Genomic DNA, 21303 nt, shown 5'->3' on the forward strand with positions numbered 1-21303 from the left:
ACACACACAAGGAATTTGACTTGACGACAGGAGCTTCCAGTGCAGAAGAAAGTACAAACATAGTGCAGACATACATATGAATAACATAGTAGGGATGTAATATAACACTAATATAATAAAAAAAAGAAAAACTGAATAATGTACTATATACAGAAATAGAAGTATAGGAAAAAATTTAATTGTTTAGATAAATGTACAGATGTGTTTATTAGTGTGCGGATATGTTATTTACAAAGTGTGCAGTTTAATATAAATATAACTATGTTAGTTGTGATGGACGATGTATAATTATGAAAGATTAATTGTTCAGACTGAAAATATCGCCTGTGGGAAAAAACTGTTCTTGTGCCTGGCTGTTCTGGTGGTCAGTGCTCTGTAGCGTCGGCCAGAAGGCAACAGTTCGAAGAGAGAGTGGGCTGGGTGTGAGGGGTCCAAGGTGATTTTTCCATGATCATCTCCACAGTTTTGGGAGTGTTAAGCTCCAGGTTGTTAAGACTGCACCAGACAGCCAGCTCTTGCAAACTGAAGAGGATCCAGCAAGGGTCTAGTGATGTCCTTCAGGTAGGCCAGGACCAGTCTCTCAAGTGACTTCATAACCACAGATGTGAGAGCAACAGGTCTGTAGTCATTAAGTCTGTGATTTTGGGCTTTTTGGGGACCGGAATGATGGTGGAGCGTTTGAAGCAGCAGGGAACTTCACACAGCTCCAATGATCTGTTGAAGATCTGTGTGAAGATGGGGGCCAGTTGGTCAGCGCAGACTTTTAAACAGGCAGGTGAAACACCATCTGGTCCTGAAGCTTTTCTAGATTTCTGCTTCCTGAAGACCCGGTTCACATCCTCTACACAGACCTTAAGCACAGGTTGAATGGTGGGGGAGGGAGGGAGGGGGGTTGCAGGGGTGGTAGGTGAAGGTGTGAAGTGCAGATCAGAGCGGATGGGGGGGGGTAGACGATCCTTTTCAAATCTGCAGTAAAACACATTCAGATCGTCAGCCAGTTGTTGATTCTCCGCAAGCTGTGGGGGTGGTGTCTTGTACATGGTGATGTTCCTCAGACCAGTCCCTACTGACGCTGGATCGTTTGCTGAAAGCTCTTTTCTCAGCTTTTCTGAGTAGTTTTTTTTTGCCACAGTATTTACAGTATTTGAAAAATAATGTGTTTTCTGAACATTAAAGCATGTCAACATATTCTGATACACCAAATACACAAAATAATGATCTTTAAAAAAGCATCATATGACTCCTTTAAATAAAGATAATGGATTTTCCAAGTTCAAGATTGAGGATGATTCCCACAAAACTATATTTTCCGCAAGCTTTTTAAAAGATAAATAAAATTAAATAAAAGTAATTTTCATAATTCACTATTTTTTGTATAATTTTTTTTTCATTAACACCTTTAGAGAAATGCTTACTCTCGCTTAGAACAAAACCAGCCACCATTTAAGTAGAACAATAGAGACCAATATTTAAATCTCAAAACAAATCATTGTGAGAATTTTCTGAGCACTTTTTTGCCCATTCATCTTCCCCCAACTCTAGACAAATGTAACATTCTGTTTGAGCTTTTCTCTTGTGTTTAGTTTGTGTGTTCTTTTGCTGTCTTGATTTTACTTTGCTCATTTGTTTCCATGGTTAATTATTAGTATCACCTGTGTCTACTGTAGTTGATTGTTGTGTATTTACTGTATATGCCCTCAGTTTGATCACTCTTTTGTTGGGTATTATCATTACTATCCTGTGTAAATCTGCTACATTTCTTGGCTGTTATAGGGCTGCATCTCCTCTTCCTTCTGACCTGCCAATAAGTCATTTTTGGGGGCACACTATTGTCACATGGCATAAGAACCAAATGACAACACATCAGTTTCATTATATGGAAAAAATGTGCTGTTTGTGTTCCACGGGAGAAAGAAAGGGGTTTCAAATGACATGGGGTGAGTAAATAATGACAGGTTTTCATAATGACAATTATAATTCATAGTTATCACAATTGTTATGTAACAACTGGTCACCTCAAATTTAGTTTCCATGATCATAATTGTTACATATAACAAGATGGTCCTCACTGCAGAACACAAGATCCAGGGGGCATGGTTGGATCCAGATCCAACTCCTCCCACCTTACATATACCTAAACCTACCCGTCTCCACCCCTTGATCCCTAAACCCACCCATCCCCACCCCTAAAACTACCATCTCCACCCCCTAGATGTGGATCCAACCCCGCCCCCTGAATCTTTGTTCTGCAGTGAGGGGCTACTGCATATAACTGGCACGCACCTTTCTATTATTTGAAAGCAAAGTTTTTATTGTCCACAGTTGTGATTAAAATTGCGCATTGCTTCCGGATATTTTAAAACAGAGTTTTACTTTGGGAATGAACAGCTTGCCCACTGCTGTGATGTCATCCTAAGTCCCCGCCCTAGAGAATCTGGGCCAAAAGGATTATGGGTTTGCAAAGAGGGATTTAAAAACACAGATCATTTAGAGGGGGTGAGAAAGATATTTCACTTTTATTTCTTGGCCTATTTTAGGTGAACTGATAACTGATGGTGAATGAGCTTTTGATGAGGTAATATATACTCATCATTCTTGATGCACCGTCATGATCTCTTCCACTCTCACTGTGCAGTTCTCAGAGCAGGAGATTTGGCCTGTTTATAGGACATCCGATCAAGAGTCTTTTTACAAAAACTTTTTTGTTTAGTTTTGTGGTGTGTGTGTGTGTGTGTGTGTGTGTATGTGTGTGTGTGTGTGTGTGTGTGTGTGTGCTTTTCTTTTACCCTGTCAGTTTGAAGTATTTGTCAGCATCCAAGGTTAATACCAACTTTGTGGTAAGCTGCTGGAGATATATGTAGTTTTCATAAAGTTTAATAGCAACAGTTTTACACAAGTAGTCTTATTCATATAATTAAGTTAAAGGTATGGTTCAACAACAACAATAACAACAACAAAAATGAAAATCTATCATCCTGTACTCACCCTCAAGTTGTTCCAAACCTGTATGAGTATCTTTCTTCTGTTGATCACAAAATATATTTTGAATAATGTTGATAATCAAACAGTTGATGGTAGTGAAAAGATATTCTTTAAAATATCTTCTTTTGATTTGGTTTGGAATAACTTGAGTGTGAATAAATGATGACAGAATTTTTGGGTAAACTACCCATTAAGTTTTTTTTTTTTTTTAAGTTATATCAGAATAGACCAAATTATGTTTTCTACATACAGGTGTAACAGAAGATGGTTCCCCAGTTCATATCCCTCCTGCCATGTTCTCTTTTGTCTCTGTGTCCCACTACTTGGTTTAGTCACAGCCACAACTGACAGCTGATGACATAAGCTTGTAAAGTTGCACATAATCATGGATGCTTCTGTGGAGTAAAAACCCACCCAAACTATCAGCCTATTTAGCCTGTTTGAACCACTCGGATTAGACTAAGGCATCAGCAACAAACTCTATTTCTTGTGTTTGCATTTGTTTTATGCATTCATCTCTGTATGTTAGTGATAGGTTTTTGTTTTATTTGGGCAAAGATAATTATTTATACACTACCGGTAAAAAGTTTGGAATAATGCCGTTTTTTTTTTTATGAAGAAAACCGAAATATGAAGAAAACCGTAAAATTGTGAAATATTATTGAAATAGAGAAGTAATTTTAAATTGTAATGTTCTGATGCTATTACTTCAGTCTTCAGTGTCACTGGATCCTTCTTAAATCATTCTAATGTGCTGATTTGCTGCTCAAGAAAAATTTCTTATTATTGTCAATATTGAAAACAGTGTTGCTGCTTCATATTTTTGTGGAAAACATGATAGAATACTATTAAAAGTTTAAGGTAAGATAAAAAAAAATAGATAAAGAAATGTATACTTTTATTCAGCAAGAACACATTAAATTGGTCAAAAGTGACAACAAAGATATTTATAATGTTACAAAAGATTTCTATTTCAAACAAATGCGGTTCTGTAGAACTTTTTATTTATCAAAGAATCATGAAAAAGGCATCATGGTTTCCACAAAAATATTAAGCTGCAAAAACTGTTTTCAAAAGCAATAAGGACTGTTATTAATAATTAATAATCAAGTTCCATATATTTGTGTGTGTGTGTGTGTGTGTCTCTCTGTGTGTGTGTGTGTGTGTGTGTGTTGGTTAGGGATGCACCATTATGGAATTTAAAGGTTGATACTAATCGATGATTCAGAGCTTATTGTGGCTGATACAGATAACTGATATTTTGCTTGACTATACCATTTTAAAATGGAGCTGCAATCTAACAAATGTAAAACTACTCAATTGAACAAGTGTGACTGTCTAATGTTCTGATGTTATGATTGTTTAATGAGAAAATAACTGGTATTAAACCTGTATATGGAATATGTAGATACTTTATGCAATACCCGAGTGTTGATTCATAGCAGTTTTGAATGATTAAAACCTCTCCTAACATTCCTACTTTTGTCTCTCAGCAGTGCTAACATGTTGCTATAGAGACACTGTCATGAGTTCTCTTGGCATTAAACAGCAGTACTCTGTGTAAATGCGCCACAAAACTAAAGTACTTATTTAAATTGGCCAAGTGGGTTGCATAAAAATCTGGGGTTAGTTAGGGGCAGATATTGTAAAGTCAAATTACAGGAGCACATGAGCCTTGTGCCTTTCTTTTGTTGTTCTGTTGAAATGTTCATTGCTTCTTTGATGTTGATTTCATAGTAAATGGAGTATTTACTTCTCAACCCCACTATTGGTTAAGCCAGTGTTGCTTTGTCAGGCAACACATAGAGCTATGGTGTAACAGTCACATAGTTTAGAATGACACGTTTTGGAGGAAACCTACCTGTGGATTACTTACAGTTGTTTTGCATAATAATAAGCTGGAATAGGAGACAGTATTTTAACATCAAATACAAATGACACACTTTACCTTTAACTTGCATCTCTCTGTTCCCAGCAAAAATATTCAAACTTTTTATCTCACAATTCACAAGTCAGTCCATCTCTTTGTTTTACTTTGCAGTATCTTTAAACTTTTGACACCTGAGGCATCATTCTGGTCTCACCGAAGACCTCCCTCCAAAGTGGAACCGTACTAGGCCCTGTCTGTCAACTTTAATTGTTTTTTTGTTTATAGGACTTCAAAAGGAAACCTTTCAATGTGCTGTAACCCATATTTCCACATTAACTCTCTAGTCAGTGCACATAAAAGAACAGTAATGGGCTCATTACTGGAGAGATGTGTCCACTGGGTTGTTCTGTCTCACATTAACTAGACTAGACCAACCATATGTCTGGATTGCCAAATGTGACATAGCCTACTATAGAATGTAACTATATGTGAAGAGGTAGAATAAAGGCTAGTTCACGCCAAGGACAATAACTATAGCGATAACTATAAAGTTTTAATAATTGATCTAATTCTATGAGAATAGTGACATCAACATCATAACAAAAACGAGGAATGATATCGTTGGAATCACTTTCAGAGCGTTTTTTTTTTAGCTGATGAACCATAAAAACATTGAAAGCCAATCAGAATCCATCCTGATTTAAAGAGCTTGAGCATTTAAAGTGGTAGGCGACATATTAAACAGAATAATAAACAATATTATTGTGCGTTGGTGTGGATGCTATACAGTTATCGTTTTAGTTAAGTCACATTATTTTTATTGCACTTTATACAATATTGTGTCAAAGCAGCTTTACAGTATCAAACAGGAAAACAACAAAATCAATGACGCAAACTTAAAAAAAATAGACAAATTCAAATTCTGCTGTAAAAAAGCTCCAACATTTAGTGTCATTGTGTAGCTCCAGTCAGTTCAGTGTTGATTCAGTTATAGTTTTAATTATCTTTGTAGGTGTTGTTCTTGATGTGAACAGGCCTTAATACACATAAAACTATTTTTTGTGTGCAGTATATTGGTTTGATTTGATTTAGCTGTGATCAGTTGCGAAAAATGACAAGTTCAGCAACATAAGTAGAATTCTGACCAAATGTTTTCACCCTCATTGGAGCTATATTTTTAAAGGCAACTATACACACCATCTTAAAGTATTTATTATGCATCTGGAAATCCTGCTTCACATGGGCTTAGGGCAGGGGTTTATAAAGACCTATTTACACTGAATGCTAGTATTCACAAATCGACAATCCAATGTTTTTTTTAGTGGAGTTCAGTCTCTTTTTTTCTGATTTTGAAGAAAATTTGCAGACTGAGACATGAGATCAATATGAATCCATTGCATACATTGTGCTATTTTACCCAAGTGACATTGTATTTCTTTTACTCTCTTATCAGTGACAGCTGGTTAGACCTTTTGAAGGTGCGTTTGTCGAACAGCGCCACCTATCCTATGGGAGGGAATTTTGTCTTAATGTAGCCCAAGAAATATTTTTGTGGATTTTGGTATAAATAGACCTCTTTGATGCTCACTGAGCTTTGGGTCACATGTCTGGAGCCATACATTATGTGTATTTGCATTCAGTGTCGCTAATGTAATTTATTTTGCTAACCCAGATTTTATGCTTTTTCTCATAAATAAATCAAACAGCACATCTGGGAGTTATTAATGAAATTAGTCTTGAACTTTCTTCTATTGCATTCTGTACTTCCATCTGCAAGGTGCATTGGGGTTGTGCCATTGTTCCAGTGCAAATCTGCTTTTAATGTGAATATACCGTTTGTCTGCTATTTATTTAGATTTTTTTAATCGTTTCCTGTGAAGTTTGGTGGGCTGCTTATTTGAAAAAACTTGAAAGACATTTTCCCTGTATGTAATTTTTTTTTATTATGGGTAAAATAATAATGAATTTTGTCTTAATGTAGCCCAAGAAATATTTTTGTGGATTTTGGTATAAATAGACCTCTTTGATGCTCACTGAGCTTTGGGTCACATGTCTGGAGCCATACATTATGTGTATTTGCATTCAGTGTCGCTAATGTAATTTATTTTGGTAACCCAGATTTTATGCTTTTTCTCATAAATAAATCAAACAGCACATCTGGGAGTTATTAATGAAATTAGAGTCTTGAACTTTCTTCTATTGCATTCTGTACTTCCATCTGCAAGGTGCATTGGGGTTGTGCCATTGTTCCAGTGCAAATCTGCTTTTAATGTGAATATACCGTTTGTCTGCTATTTATTTAGATTTTTTTAATCGTTTCCTGTGAAGTTTGGTGGGCTGCTTATTTGAAAAAACTTGAAAGACATTTTCCCTGTATGTAATTTTTTTTTATTATGGGTAAAATAATAATAATTTATAATTATTATAAGTAGTAAAATGTACATTTCTAAAAGGAAATATTGCTTTGTTCAACAGGAATAAAAACTCTTTACTCAGACCATACTAAACACTAATATAAAAAATCAGATTAAGAATTTAATGTGTACCATGTCATTTAGTTTTATTGTTGGTGCTTTCTGCTATTATCTTATAGTTTCTTTTTTGTCTATACTATTCTTTTGTCTTTTTTTATGTTTTCTTCTGTGGTCATTAAAAAATTACATGAAAATCCTTCTGTGAAGTTTGGTGGGCTGCTTATTTGAAAAAACTTGAAAGACATTTTCCCTGTATGTAATTTTTTTTTATTATGGGTAAAATAATAATAATTTATAATTATTATAAGTAGTAAAATGTACATTTCTAAAAGGAAATATTGCTTTGTTCAACAGGAATAAAAACTCTTTACTCAGACCATATTAAACACTAATATAAAAAATCAGATTAAGAATTTAATGTGTACCATGTCATTTAGTTTTATTGTTGGTGCTTTCTGCTATTATCTTATAGTTTCTTTTTTGTCTATACTATTCTTTTGTCTTTTTTTATGTTTTCTTCTGTGGTCATTAAAAAATTACATGAAAATCCTTAGTTACCCACTTAATTTTTTTTTCTTATGAAGAATCACAATTTTATCTTTTATTTTACTCACAGCTGGTTCTGCTGTTATGAATTATTAATGTGGTCTTAAACTCAGATTAGTCCTAAACCATTTTCATAGAAGGCTTTTTATTGGTTTACAGTTTGTTGGCATTATGAAGTTCTGCAACATAAATTGCAGCCAATGTGCATCCTTTATTTTCTCTATTGTTAGCTAAATGGCTCTTATTCTGAGCTTCTCTGGAGACATCAAATGTAGCTATTGTCCCTGTTAATAAACAGCGAACAGAGTAATTAAACTACAGCCATGAGGGATTATGAAGTGATTTTGAGGGAGAGGGGGGCTGTTGTGCTCCGAGGGTGTATAGAGAACAATTTCACTTCATTTTTTTTTCTTATGAAGAATCACAATTTTATCTTTTATTTTACTCACAGCTGGTTCTGCTGTTATGAATTATTAATGTGGTCTTAAACTCAGATTAGTCCTAAACCATTTTCATAGAAGGCTTTTTATTGGTTTACAGTTTGTTGGCATTATGAAGTTCTGCAACATAAATGTGCATCCTTTATTTTCTCTATTGTTAGCTAAATGGCTCTTACTCTGAGCTTCTCTGGAGACATCAAATGTAGCTATTGTCCCTGTTAATAAACAGCGAACAGAGTAATTAAACTACAGCCATGAGGGATTATGAAGTGATTTTGAGGGAGAGGGGGGCTGTTGTGCTCCGAGGGTGTATAGAGAACAATTTCACTTTTCGGCTCATGACAAGTTCCAGTGTGTCCCATGGCATCCTATGACTCTACCCCCCAATAGTCTTAAATGTGACTTTTGATGACAAATAGCAGCAAAAACAAAGAAAAGAGACACTTGTGAGATTTTTCATTTGGTGTCTATCTGAAAACTGTCATTGATTCATGTTAGGGCACATATCTTTCAGATAAATTTAAATACACAAAAGTTATCCTCCTGATTTGTTCTTATTATGCCTCAGTCCATTACTATAAATAATTTCAGTGAGAGGCATAATTAAAGATCTAATCTCTCCTCATCCACCAAGACAAGGTTGTGTCTGTTCAGCAACCTTCCAGGAATTAGAAGATAGACTCATAGGCTTAAACTTGTTGACACAAACTGTATATTTCATCCTAAACTGCTTGTAAAATGTGACATTTTAAAGGAGGTAAGAACTCTAAATTACAACCAGAAGTTTGAAGTTGTTTACAGCACATCCACCACCACTCACATTCCTTTACTTGCTGTGTTTTTGATGCCTGAGGAAGGAAGGTGATTTAATGAGGTGGACAATAATCTCTCTACTACAACTTTCTCAGTCCACTTTTGTATTTTTATGCACAGCATAAAGCGGTAACCTGCAAATGTTACTTTATAGATATATTTCTACATTTACATTTACATTTACATTTAGTCATCTAGCAGACACTTTAATCCAAAGCAATTTATAAATGAGGACAATAAAAGCAGTCAAAACTAACAAAAGGGCAACAATATATAAGTGCAAATGACAAATCTCGGTTAGCCAAACCCAGTATACGTAGCAAGGTAGATATATATTATACACACACATACACACACACACACACACACAAAGAAAAACAAGTAGATAGAATAGAAAAAAATAGAAAGCTAGTGTTTTTTTTATAAAAAAAAGAAGATAAATATAGATAAAGTAGAATTAAAATAGAATAGAAAGTGTTAGAATTAGAGGGTCAAATAAAGGTGGAACAGACGTGTTTTTAGTCATTTCTTGAAGATGGTTAAGGACTCAGCTGCTCGGATTGAGTTGGGCAGGTCATTCCACCAGGAGGGAACAGTTCATGAAAAAGTCTGTGAAAGTGATTTTGTGCCTCTTTGAGATGGCACAATAATACGCTGTTCACTTGCAGAATGCAAGCTTCTAGAGGGCACATAACTCTGAAGTAATGAATTTAGGTAAATGGGTGCAGAGCCAGTGGTGGTTTTGTAGGCAAACATTAATGCCTTGAATTTTATGCAAGCAGCTATTGGTAGCCAGTGCAAATTGATGAACAGAGGTGTGACATGCTTTCTTTTCGGCTCGTTAAAAATGAATTTTGGATTAATTGTAGAGGTTTGATAGAAGTGGCTGGAAGACCTTCCAAGAGAGCATTGCAATAATCCAGCCTGGACAGAACAAGAGCTTGAACAAGGAGTTGTGAAGCATGTTCTGAAAGAAAGGGCCTGATCTTCCTAATGTTGTATAAAGCAAATCTGCAGGACCAAGCAGTTTTAGCAATGTGGTCTGATGAATTCAGCTTATCATCAATCACAACTCCAATGTTTCTAGCTGTTTTTGAAGGAGTTATGGTTGATGAGCCTAACTTTTGGTTATATGGTTTTACATCATATAACCCATATCATAACCCATAACCCATGTCAAGTAGTTTTGTTGGTATAAATCAATCAATTTGATTAAACAATATTAAATAATATTTTTAACTTAAACAGAACCACTTAATTTAGATGTTGCCATTTTGTTGTGTGATAAACCACAATAGTGGTACCACAATAGTGTATATTAAAAAAATAATTATGATGAGCTGAAGATTAAATGTTTAACAAACACAATTTGTCACCTTGGAATTATAAGGTTCTATCTGCATTCTGAGCAGTTTCGAGATATTGAGCTTCAAGAGTTTTTGCATTACATATAGTGATATGGGTTATGTGGAACAAGTCTCTTTCATACATCAGTCCCAAAATGTGCACAACTTAATAAAAAAACATCACATAATGTAACTAAGTTTTCACAGAAGGTATATGTGAATCACTCAATTTTGACAAAAATAGCAGAACCTTATAATTACTAGGTGACGAATCACTATAGAGACATTTTATGGGTCATTTCCATGTATCATACAATTTAGACTAGTATATCACAGAAGTTTATTATATCACTGAATATTATATCCTCTGGGTTTTAAGGCACCTAATGAAAATTAGCCCATACATTACTCACCCTCAAGTCATCCTAGGTGTATATGACTTTCTTCTTTCAGACGAATCCAGTCTGAGTTATATAAAAAATGGTCTTTGATCTTTCAAGCTGTTTAATGCCACTCAGCGGGTATTGCATGCATCAGTCCAAAAGAAGTGAAATAGAAAGCGCCCATCCATAAAAAAGTGTCTCATACAGCTCCAGGGGGTGAACAAAGGCCTCCTGTGGCGAATCAATGCATTTTTGTAAGAAAAATATTCATATTCAAAACGTAATAATCACTTTAATGTAGCTTGCGCCAAAAGTTGTACACGGAAGCAGTTCGGGGCTTATGACGTATGAGGGCGGAATTGCTCAGAAACATCAGAAACTCAAAAACAAAACAACGGTCACTTATTAGAAGTACAAAAGGAGGATTTGTAAAGAAGAATGTCGGAGGATTTTGATATAAGCCAAGAGGAGACTAGTTTTCCTTTGCTAAAGTAAGGAAACTTTGCTTCCTTTGCTCCTGTTAACAAACGTTGGTTTTCACGAGACTCACCGGCGCATGCGCAACGCTGAACTCATCAGCCCCTAGCTTCCGTGTACAACTGCTGGCGCAAGCTACATTAAAGTGATTACTACGTTTTGAATATTTATATTTTTCTTACAAAAATGCATTGATTCGCTACAGGAGGCCTTTGTTTACCCCCTTTGTTTAAGATGGGCGCTTTTTATTTAACTTCTTTTGAACTGATGCACTCAACACCCGCTGAGTGGCATTAAACAGCTTGAAAGATCAAAGACAAATTTTTATATAACTCCGACTGGATTCATCTGAAAGAAGAAAGTCATATACACCTAGGATGGCTTGAGGGTGAGTAATTTATGGGCTAAATGAAATCATTTTCATTTTTGGGTGAACTAACCCTTTAAATGGTAATGATAGAGATGGTATTTAGTGTGTTCTCTTAACTGGACAGTTGTACTTTACCACGTGCCAGTCTTTTGTTTAGCTGAATGAAGCAGAAGGTCATGTGCATAAGAATTAATCATTTTTAACAGGATTCCAGACAGATGGTATTTCTTTGTTTGACCATTGTTTTATTATTTGAAAACCCAAGCGGCACACACCTTTTAAATGTGGATGTTTAGAATAAAATAATAGTTGAAGCATCTTTGTTCCTTTGTATCTGGTCTCAATTTGCACACTTCACTTTTACTTCATATCTATGTGACCCCTATCCTAATAAGTACAGTTTATTCTTTCTGTCCTCCCATCAATTCGGGGAGGGAGGGGGACAGAGAGAGGGAGGAGGACGGAGAGAGAGCATGTGTGACTGTTTACAGCTGGGACTATCTGTTTATGTCAACCTGACTGGCAGTGGAGTGGCTGTTTTTCCTCACCTCTCTCGGATTCTCTCTCCTCCGCGTATCTGCTTGTAGGTTATAGTCTTTCTTTACGCGAGACCCTCTTCGGCTGAGCTCTTATCGTTTATGAACCAAGTATCTACGCGAAATCCGTTCTGACAAATCATCTACATATTTGAGGTGGACTGTAAAATATACTCCTGTATTGGGAGCGAGAGAGACCAGGCAAAGGAAGTGTATCCAACATACTCGTTTCCAAATGGATGGGATGAAACCAGAAACGACGGCTGAGGAGAATCAGGATGAAAGGGAAGAAAACAAAGGTTTGTAACCGTGTGTAATCGTTTTGTTTTGTATTTCGACTCGGATTTATTCTGCTCGTGCTAGATGTTTAGAGAGCGGCTTAACCTATATTGCGGAGGCTTCGCTTTGCGCGCCGTATTGATTGAGGTGATTATGATCCTCCTCGTGTCATTCGCTTAACATTGAAATTCTTTCACGTCGTTTATTCGATTAGGGAATGCGGGTTTTTTTTATGCTACCTTTGGAGCCCTGGTGATGTCAAATCTCTTCTCTGCGTCTTTGGAGAATCGTTTCCATCACGGCGAGCGATGCTGATTTGAATAAGCGCTGCTCCTGTGATTTACTTTCCGCAATAAAAACACACTTGTGTCTGATATAATGATATAATCTGATATAATAAATGCTATACTATATCGTATCACTATATTAATGATATTCTAAATGTTATTTTGTCTTGCTGTCGGTAGTATTGTTGATGGTGACGAGATGGAGGTGTCGCATTGTTTTCAAGGTGTTGTTTACATTGCTGTAGTGTTCGCTGCTAAAACTAATGGAAGAATTAATCTGGTTGTGATACATTTGATTTATACATTTGATGGATTCCTTTTGCTGTTCAACATATTTAAAAAATTTTGACAAAGTCATTGAATTATTTTTTTTACCGCGTTCGCAAAATAAAAGTATCAGATATGGAAGCCGAATGCATGCTTTGAATATGTAAACGAACACTGTAGTGGAACCTATAGCACCTGAAGAACACCTGCCCTCAAAGAGCCATATACCAGGGTACTCTCCAAAAAATCGCGGGAGTGTCTGTAAATGCAGGTTATTTGTGATTTCTGAGTTCAGTGATTATTCTGGACTCCCCTCTTGACCCTCCCCACCACAGACTTTTTATTCTTGCTTCTTGACTATTTGTGTAATATTGTTATGTTGACAGTGTTATGGATTTGATAACTGTGCTGTTGTGCAATAAAGTCCAAGTTTTCCACAAGCATCAAAGCAACAAGGAGAATGCTCCTTCACTCCACCCACTGGTGCATTTGCTTCATCATATAACTATGACTTGAACCACTGGAGATGTAACCTATCTTTGTTAATATTCACTGCTCATAAAATCAAGACTATCATGACATTCAAGCAGATGATTCTATATGCCTGTATTCTTTCCACTGTGTTCTTATCCTCTCTTCCATGTTAAATTTGGAACAGTTTGCCTCCAGCATGATTAGATTAATACATTATGGAGAGAGAGACCTAATTGTACCAAATGTGTCACAAGTAAAATGTATGAAAATTTGATGTATTTGCAAGAACTGCTGGTCTATATCAGGTCAGCTTACTGTAGATGCTAATGGTCATTCTTTGCCAGATTCCGCTTTAGAGGCATATATTTGTTCACTTAAAGGATACGTTTGCCAATTTCAACTAACTTTCTTGGTAGTGTATGTAAATAGGCAGTGTGTTTTGCTTATTTATTCTCACCCACTGACAGTCAGATTAGGGTGGTGGTGCAAAATCAAAGTGCATTATAGGTGTTTTCCATGTTTCTGCATAGACAGCCCATTTTAAGCTCATCTTCTTAGCTGTGAAGTTCCCCTTTAAGGCACCAGTTACTTTGAAACAGATGCTTTGATGCTTTGCTCAGTAATAAGGTACAGAAAACCTGGATGGGTTGATTGATTTTAGAAGTCAAAATGGACTTGAATTGATTCATTTTCTAATGCATGTTGTTGGCTTTGTGGTGAATATACTGTTACATATTTCATAATTGCTGGATAATTCAGAATATGCAAAATAGACTGGATGGTTACAAAAATTGTTCAGAGACCAGATAAACAAGTGTTTTTAAGCTTAATTTGCTGCAGGCACATATGCTTGTGTTTTTGTTAATATAGCATTTTTTTTCATCATTCCTTATTTTGGACATAGTTCAGTGTCCATCAAATATATTGTACAGTATTAATCCCTTACCAGTACCATTTGACATTCATTGTACTTTCTGATGTGCCATACAATTGCTCTTGATTAATAGTGTACTGTGGTACTTGTTTATGCTTCCCACGCCAATGATGGGAGAACTGATAGAGTAGAGTCTTCCTTTCTCTTGCACTTTCTTATTTTTCTCTCACATGCACAGAAGGAGGGCAGAAGAGGCGGCATGTACACACTTCTCTTTTTATATAACTCCTGCACTTTCGACATCAAAAGGATTACATCATTTTTGTGACATGAAAGGGGAGGGACATGTAGTAAATGTGGAAAAGATAAAAAAGAAAATGACAATGATCTCTCATCACCATAAGAGTCATTGTATTTTTAACATCTGATTTTGCAGTCAGGAAATACAGTGGGGCAAAAAAGTATTTAGTCAGCCACCAATTGTGCAAGTTCTCCCACTTAAAAAGATGAGAGAGGCCTGTAATTTTCATCATAGGTATACCTCAACTATGAGAGACAAAATTAGAAAAAAAATCCAGAAAATCACATTGTAGGATTTTTAAAGAATTAATTGGTAAATTCCTCGGTAAAATAAGTATTTGGTCACCTACAAACAAGCAAGATTTCTGGCTCTCACAGACCTGTAACTTCTTATTTAAGAGGTTGGCTCACAGGAAATAACTGTTCACATGTTTTGTCTACTGTACTATAATGGAAAAAAAACCTGTGGTCTGCTTTTAGCCATTTGACCAATATTGACATTGTTGACATTAAGGTACACTTGTGGATGTTCAGAAACAGATGATGACCATGGTTGAACCATGTCAGGATAGATTCAAACTTGCACAGCTTAGATAACTTCTCTATACTAAGAGATGAAAGAATTGATGCACAGACATGCAGATAAAGACATTTTTCTCAGGTTAATGTACAGTATTTATTTTCTTGGCACATTTATTTGGTGTTAGTGTTCAATATAGCAGTGTGGGGGAAGGTACTCAAAATAATTTACTACAGATTGTTTTCAAGTAATTTTCTAAAACACTACTAAGTTTTCCTATACATTGGGAGGTACTAATAGATACAAATAGAGTAATAATAAGTAATTAGTTCTTAAGAGTGTAATTAGAGGTGAATAAATGAATACACATTCAAAATACTTGCACAAATTTAACAAATATGTGTACCAAGTATTATGTAATTAAAGGTCAGTAACTGTAATCTGAACACAGGAATTACATTTAGAATTACATTTACAATTTACATTTTTTTTCTTAGTGTTTTTAGCATCTCTCTTCTGCTCTGTAAAAAGTAGTAACCTGAAATTGGTACCTTAAAGAGCTATTTCTGATTTGAATATCGGTATAAATTAATATATTTAGGTTAATTCAGTGAGGTTAAGTAATAGGTTTTGACTTGAATAAAACCAGTTAATGTAGATGTTACTATTTTTAGGTTACCATTTTTTAGTGTGGAGTATGAGGGCTGTGTATGTTTGTGCTGCCTGTAGTCTATACACTGGGCTTTTCATTACCCTGTATCAGTTTCCCTGATCTCTGTTCCCATACTACTTCCCACTTTCATTCTCCTCTCTCTCTCACTCTCTCCCTCAATCTCTGCCTATTTAAATTCCCCCTTCCTCTCTCTAGCACAGCAGTACAATACGTTTTAGAGCACTATATACGGTTACATTCACCCACTATTTGGTTTTAAACAGGAGTTACAGCTGCATTCTATAACTGAAATGATCTCATTTTCAATTTTCAGGTTTTACTTTCTGTTAACCTAAGTTGCAATGCAAATGCTGGTAACTAATGTTTAGCCTATTGTTTATGCTTCCCACGCCAATAATGGGAGAATTGATAGAGAATTGATTCACTTTCACTATATAAATAAAGTTGAAACAATTTGTGACCAACACCTAATACATTTCTCAGTCCCAAATGCTGATATGCTCAGCCTAGCCTTTCCTCACGATTGCCAAGTACTGTGAGCATGTGAGAGTAATCATAGAGAGGAAAGACAACCTCATGTGCCTCTCATTTGGAACAGCTCACTCAGGGCATGCTGACAGCCTCCATCTGCCGGCGCAAACTCACATGGCTGTTTATTCACTTTTGTGTATGTGTAAGAGAGTGTGGGCGAGTGTTTCCACAAGTGTGCTTGTGCATGCATGTTTTTGTGTGTTTACATGTACCTGTGTATGAATATTGGCCTGTGTTTGTGTAAATTTGTGTTGTATATAGGTATGAACAGCACTAACAGGCAGGTTGGCACAGCATGTCCTGTTCCTGCATGATGCCATTCATCCTCCTGTATATGGATCCTCTCCACTCGGCCCACTGGTGCGCAATCTGCTGTTCTTTGATCCCTTTTTTATCATCTCTCTATCAGAGAGAAAAAACATATGTATTCATAGTGATGTCTTATTTATAATTTATGCATTAAGCTTTTGTCCAGTTTTAAAGAAATGTTTAAAGCTAATGACCTACTGCAAAAATTGGTAACCTGCAATTGTGGCTTTAAAGCTGCAGTCCGTAAGTTTTGCCTCTTTGTCACCGTCTCTGTTTGAAACCTGCAATTGCAGTTATTTGTGGAATTATCATCTTTACATGGGTTGTGTATTGGCACGGCTCTTCAGCACTGATGAGTCTAATGTTTTGAGGTGTATGTGTGGGCTGTCAGTCAACACACCAGTGTGGATATTCACTGTACTTCAGAATTACAGATACTACGTCTTGGTAGTATGTCCAAAATAAGAAGTTTCACCGGAAAATGTCATCTGAACAAGTAACATGTCTGCCAGTTTTGTTCTGACCAACTGAAAAAACATTTTACAATAAATCGCGCTACCAATGGTGATTAAATCTAACGAAAGTCAGTTCAGATCACATCAAACTGTGCAAATTATTATTATTGTTATACTTTGTTAAGATTTTCAGAGATGGAATCAACAAAGTTTAATTTAAAATAAAAATCTATTCTTTTGTGGTGCATTTTTAATGGTAAATTTTCATATTATATTTTTTAGTGACAGGAAAACAATGCCAAAAAGTGTGACGAACTGTTAAGATTGTTTTGAAATAATCAGCGAATTTTGAATCTGTTAAAAATAATATTCAACTATTCTTTCCTATTAGGATCCTTCAGAAAGATATACAGAGCAAAAGGTGCTACATCAGCCAGTAACATTACACAGTTTGACGATCATGTTTTCTGTTGATTCATATATATATGAAAAAATGGCAACCTAAAATGGTAACATCTAAAGTAACTGCTTTTAGGTAAAAAATATTATGAATGAATGAATGAATGAATTAACCAACCTAAATGCATTACTTTAATAATACCCTAACCCAGGGGTGTCAAACTCAGTTTAGCCGTCCAGAGTTTTATTCCAACCCTGCTCCAACACACATACCATGTAGTTTTCAAATAAGCTTGAAGGACTTGATTAGCTGGATCGCGTGTGTTTAATTACACTGTAAAAAAAAATCCCGTAAAATTTATGGTAAAAAAACTTGTAGCTGTGGTTGCCAGAATTTTACCGTAAAAAACACGGTAGCAACGTTTTAGAATTTACGGACTTAACTTAAATTTACAATTAAAAACCGTACTTCATTAACTGATATAATGTTAATATACAAACCAATTGAAACTCTGAAATCTGTTTTGTACCTTTGTAATACACTGAGAACCACCAAAATCAGGTGGTGATGAGAAAGTCACATGATGAACCAAAGCTCACCACAAGCTGAGAAGGCCAATACTAATATATTTATATAAGGAGCACAATGTCATTCACACAAACACTAAACACAATCATGGTAATGAAACTGAAAAATGCAATAAACATTCATTTAACAACATTAGATGTAACATACAACCCTAATAAACATAACTGATAAGAAAAAACTAAGAAGAAACATAATTATTTCAAAGAAACAACATCAAATTTGAAATGCAACGCAGGGAATTCTGGGAATGTCAATTTACGTTTTTTCACTGTAAATTATACATTCTTTTTCACTTCCAAAAATGGTATTTTACTGTAAAATTACATGAAATGTCTTTTACAGTTTTTCACCGTATATAGTAGGGGAACTTACTGTTAACCATTTAACAGGTTTTTACTGTAGCATTTTCACAGTTTTTGACCGTTAAAATCATGATAATTTTTTATTTGGGTTGAATCTAAACTCTGCAGGGCTCTGGCCCTCCAGGAATTGAGTTTGACACCCCTGCCCTAACCCTAACCCTAACCTGCCCTGTTTGGTACATCTGGCCATAAAACTGCTTTATATGGGTTAAAATATGTAGAAATTTCTCTTATTGCAGTAACAATCGCAGGCCACCACTTTTTGCAGTAGTTAGTTCTTTTGATGTTTAGGAATAATAGTATCTATTATGCGATAAGGACAAAATATATTTTACACTGACATACTTAACATTCATTAATGTAATGTTGTGCTTGACCACATATCTGAAGTAGTTGTGTAGTATTTCAATTGTTTTATGAACCCTTTTTTTTTTTTTAGATCGAAGTGAAATTTCACAATTCTCAATTCCAAATTCGATACCACAGCAAAATCTACTAGCCTAACTAACATAAAGTTTAAACATCATTAAAGAGAAAACACTTGGTAATAAAATAATAACAGCTAAACAGAACAAAGATACAAATTAAATAAACAGTGCTATAAGTTTTTCAGGTAGGTCTAATAGGTACAGAAATTTAAAAATCAAATGTAAAAAAAAATTGTTCTCACTGTAGAAATGAAATATAGATGAATCATTATTAAAGTTACAAATTGTATTAACTACTAGCCTAACTAACATAAAGTTTAAACATCATTAAAGAGAAAACACTTGGTAATAAAATAATAACAGCTAAACAGAACAAAGATACAAATTAAATAAACAGTGCTATAAGTTTTTCAGGTAGGTCTAACAGGTACAGAAATTTAAAAATCAAATGTAAAACAACATTGCCATTGTTCTCACTGTAGAAATGAAATATAGATGAATCATTATTAAAGTTACAAATTGTATTCAGTCAAGAGCAGTGAGTGTTTTTCTGTTGATAAAAAAACACAGTTTGATTAAAAAGCAGAAGGTATGCTACTTTAAAACCAAATGAATAGAACCAATATTCTGATACACTTGCATTTTCTTTCTCTACATAAGATATTCACATACGGCATGAACATAAAAACCGCATAAAGGCATGAAAGAGAACTAAATTTGGTGTTGATGCGCTATATGATGTTTTATTAACAAGGTTTGGGAGGAGCACGATCAGATAATAAATCAGTCTGGCCCAGGTGGAGCTCGTCAGCTAATCACCTTAACAAGCACAATACGTGTATGTATATACAGCCAATTTACCTCAGTTCCACGAAAGTTTTCCAGCATCCCACCTCCACCCCAACACTAATCTAATTTCATCCCATTCTGAGGATGGAGGATGGGGGATGGGGGATGTGGTAGAGTTCTCTGGGTTCGGGCTTTAACCCGAGCTCGGAGCACTCCCTCTGGATAGCACGCCAAATATGCTACTAATTGCTCAATCACATTATATGTTAGTGCGAACTCGTGAAATGAGAAGCAGCTGGAAGAGGAAGAATGCACAGAAGCAGGGTACTCGCTTAATTTTTGGGTGAACTATCCCTTTAGCACCCAAATGGCATCACTGTGTAAACATGGTCGGTTATACTGTATTTTGATGCATTCATCAATGAGACGTCAGAAGTGCTGAAGCAAAAAGTTGCTTAAGTTCAAAACTAGTCATTTTGCAGCTTAGTTTCAATAAATGCTTTGGTCTGGGGAAGTTTTGAGTTATAAAAATTACAGTATGTCTAATAGTACATCAAGCTCTTTTAACGCTATCTTTTATCTCAAAAGATCAAGGACAGTTTGATTCCTCATGATATGATCCCTGCTGTGTTTCAGTGTGTTCCACCTGTTCCATCTTTCAGCTGGGAAGAGACTTCATCTTGGAAAAAATGTATATGCAAGAAAAAATAAAAAATATTCAGTGAATATAATTTAATTAAACTGAGGAAATCATTTCAATTCAATTGCAATCCATCTGCCATGAAAAACACACAAAAAAACATGTTTTTATATTTTAAATTTAAAGGGGTCATAAGATGTTATTTAAATTTTTCCTTTCTCTTTGAAGTGTTACAAGCTCTTGGTGCATAAACAAGATCTGTAAAGTTGCAAAGACTAAAGTCTCAAATCCAAAGAGATATTCTTATAAAAGTTAAGAGTCAGCCACGCCTACCTAAAACGGCTCGTTCTAACACGCCCCCCCGTCTACGTCACGATGTGGAAAGATTTGCATAACACCGCCCAAATGTTCACGCAAAGAAAGAAGGCGTAACTTTTATTCTCACTGTAGTATTGTTGCTGCCGCCATGTCGTGAAGGCGCTGTGTGTTTCGTTGTGAAAGCGAAACTACTTTGTTTGGCCTTCCAAAAGAGGACGATATCCGCTTCGTCATGCCTGGAGCTAATCCGTGCTGGTCGCTGAGGAAATACATCAACTTCGCACTGTGGATCACCGGATCGGCTTTCACCATGGACGAAGCGGAGTCCAGCCCGGGGCCGTCACATGTGGTTGCCGCAAGCCCGCCGGACACTCCTTCTTCGAATCCGCCGGCCACGCCGTTCTCAAGCCCACCGGACTCCTCTCACTCAGCCCGCCGGCCGTTCCTCACTCTAGCCCCCGGCCTCTACTCACTCTAGGCCGCCCGCTCACTCAAGGCCGCCGTGTGTGACGCTGTGTTTTGTTGTGAAAGCGAAACTACTTTGTTTGGCCTTCCAAAAGAGGACACGACTA

At 35.9% G+C, this 21303-nt stretch overlaps 1 protein-coding gene across 3 annotated transcripts in view; it reads left to right on the forward strand.

Moving 5' to 3' along the window:
• The window catches only part of LOC107552377 (proteolipid protein DM gamma-like), a 62983-nt gene that overhangs the window by 6040 nt on the left and 35640 nt on the right, over positions 1-21303 (forward strand). The window contains exon 1 of one of the 3 annotated variants that reach the window (XM_016234238.1): positions 12174-12536. The exons of the other annotated variants lie outside the window; for them this stretch is intronic. Coding sequence (XP_016089724.1) covers positions 12473-12536 — 64 coding nt within the window. The 5' untranslated portion in view covers positions 12174-12472. Of the gene's footprint in view, positions 1-12173; positions 12537-21303 lie in introns of those variants that run through there. 3 annotated transcript variants of the gene reach the window in all.

Source organism: Sinocyclocheilus grahami, unplaced genomic scaffold, assembly GCF_001515645.1.
Source record: "Sinocyclocheilus grahami isolate Dianchi unplaced genomic scaffold, SAMN03320097.WGS_v1.1 scaffold448.1, whole genome shotgun sequence".
In the NCBI taxonomy this organism is placed as follows: Eukaryota; Metazoa; Chordata; class Actinopteri; order Cypriniformes; family Cyprinidae; genus Sinocyclocheilus; species Sinocyclocheilus grahami.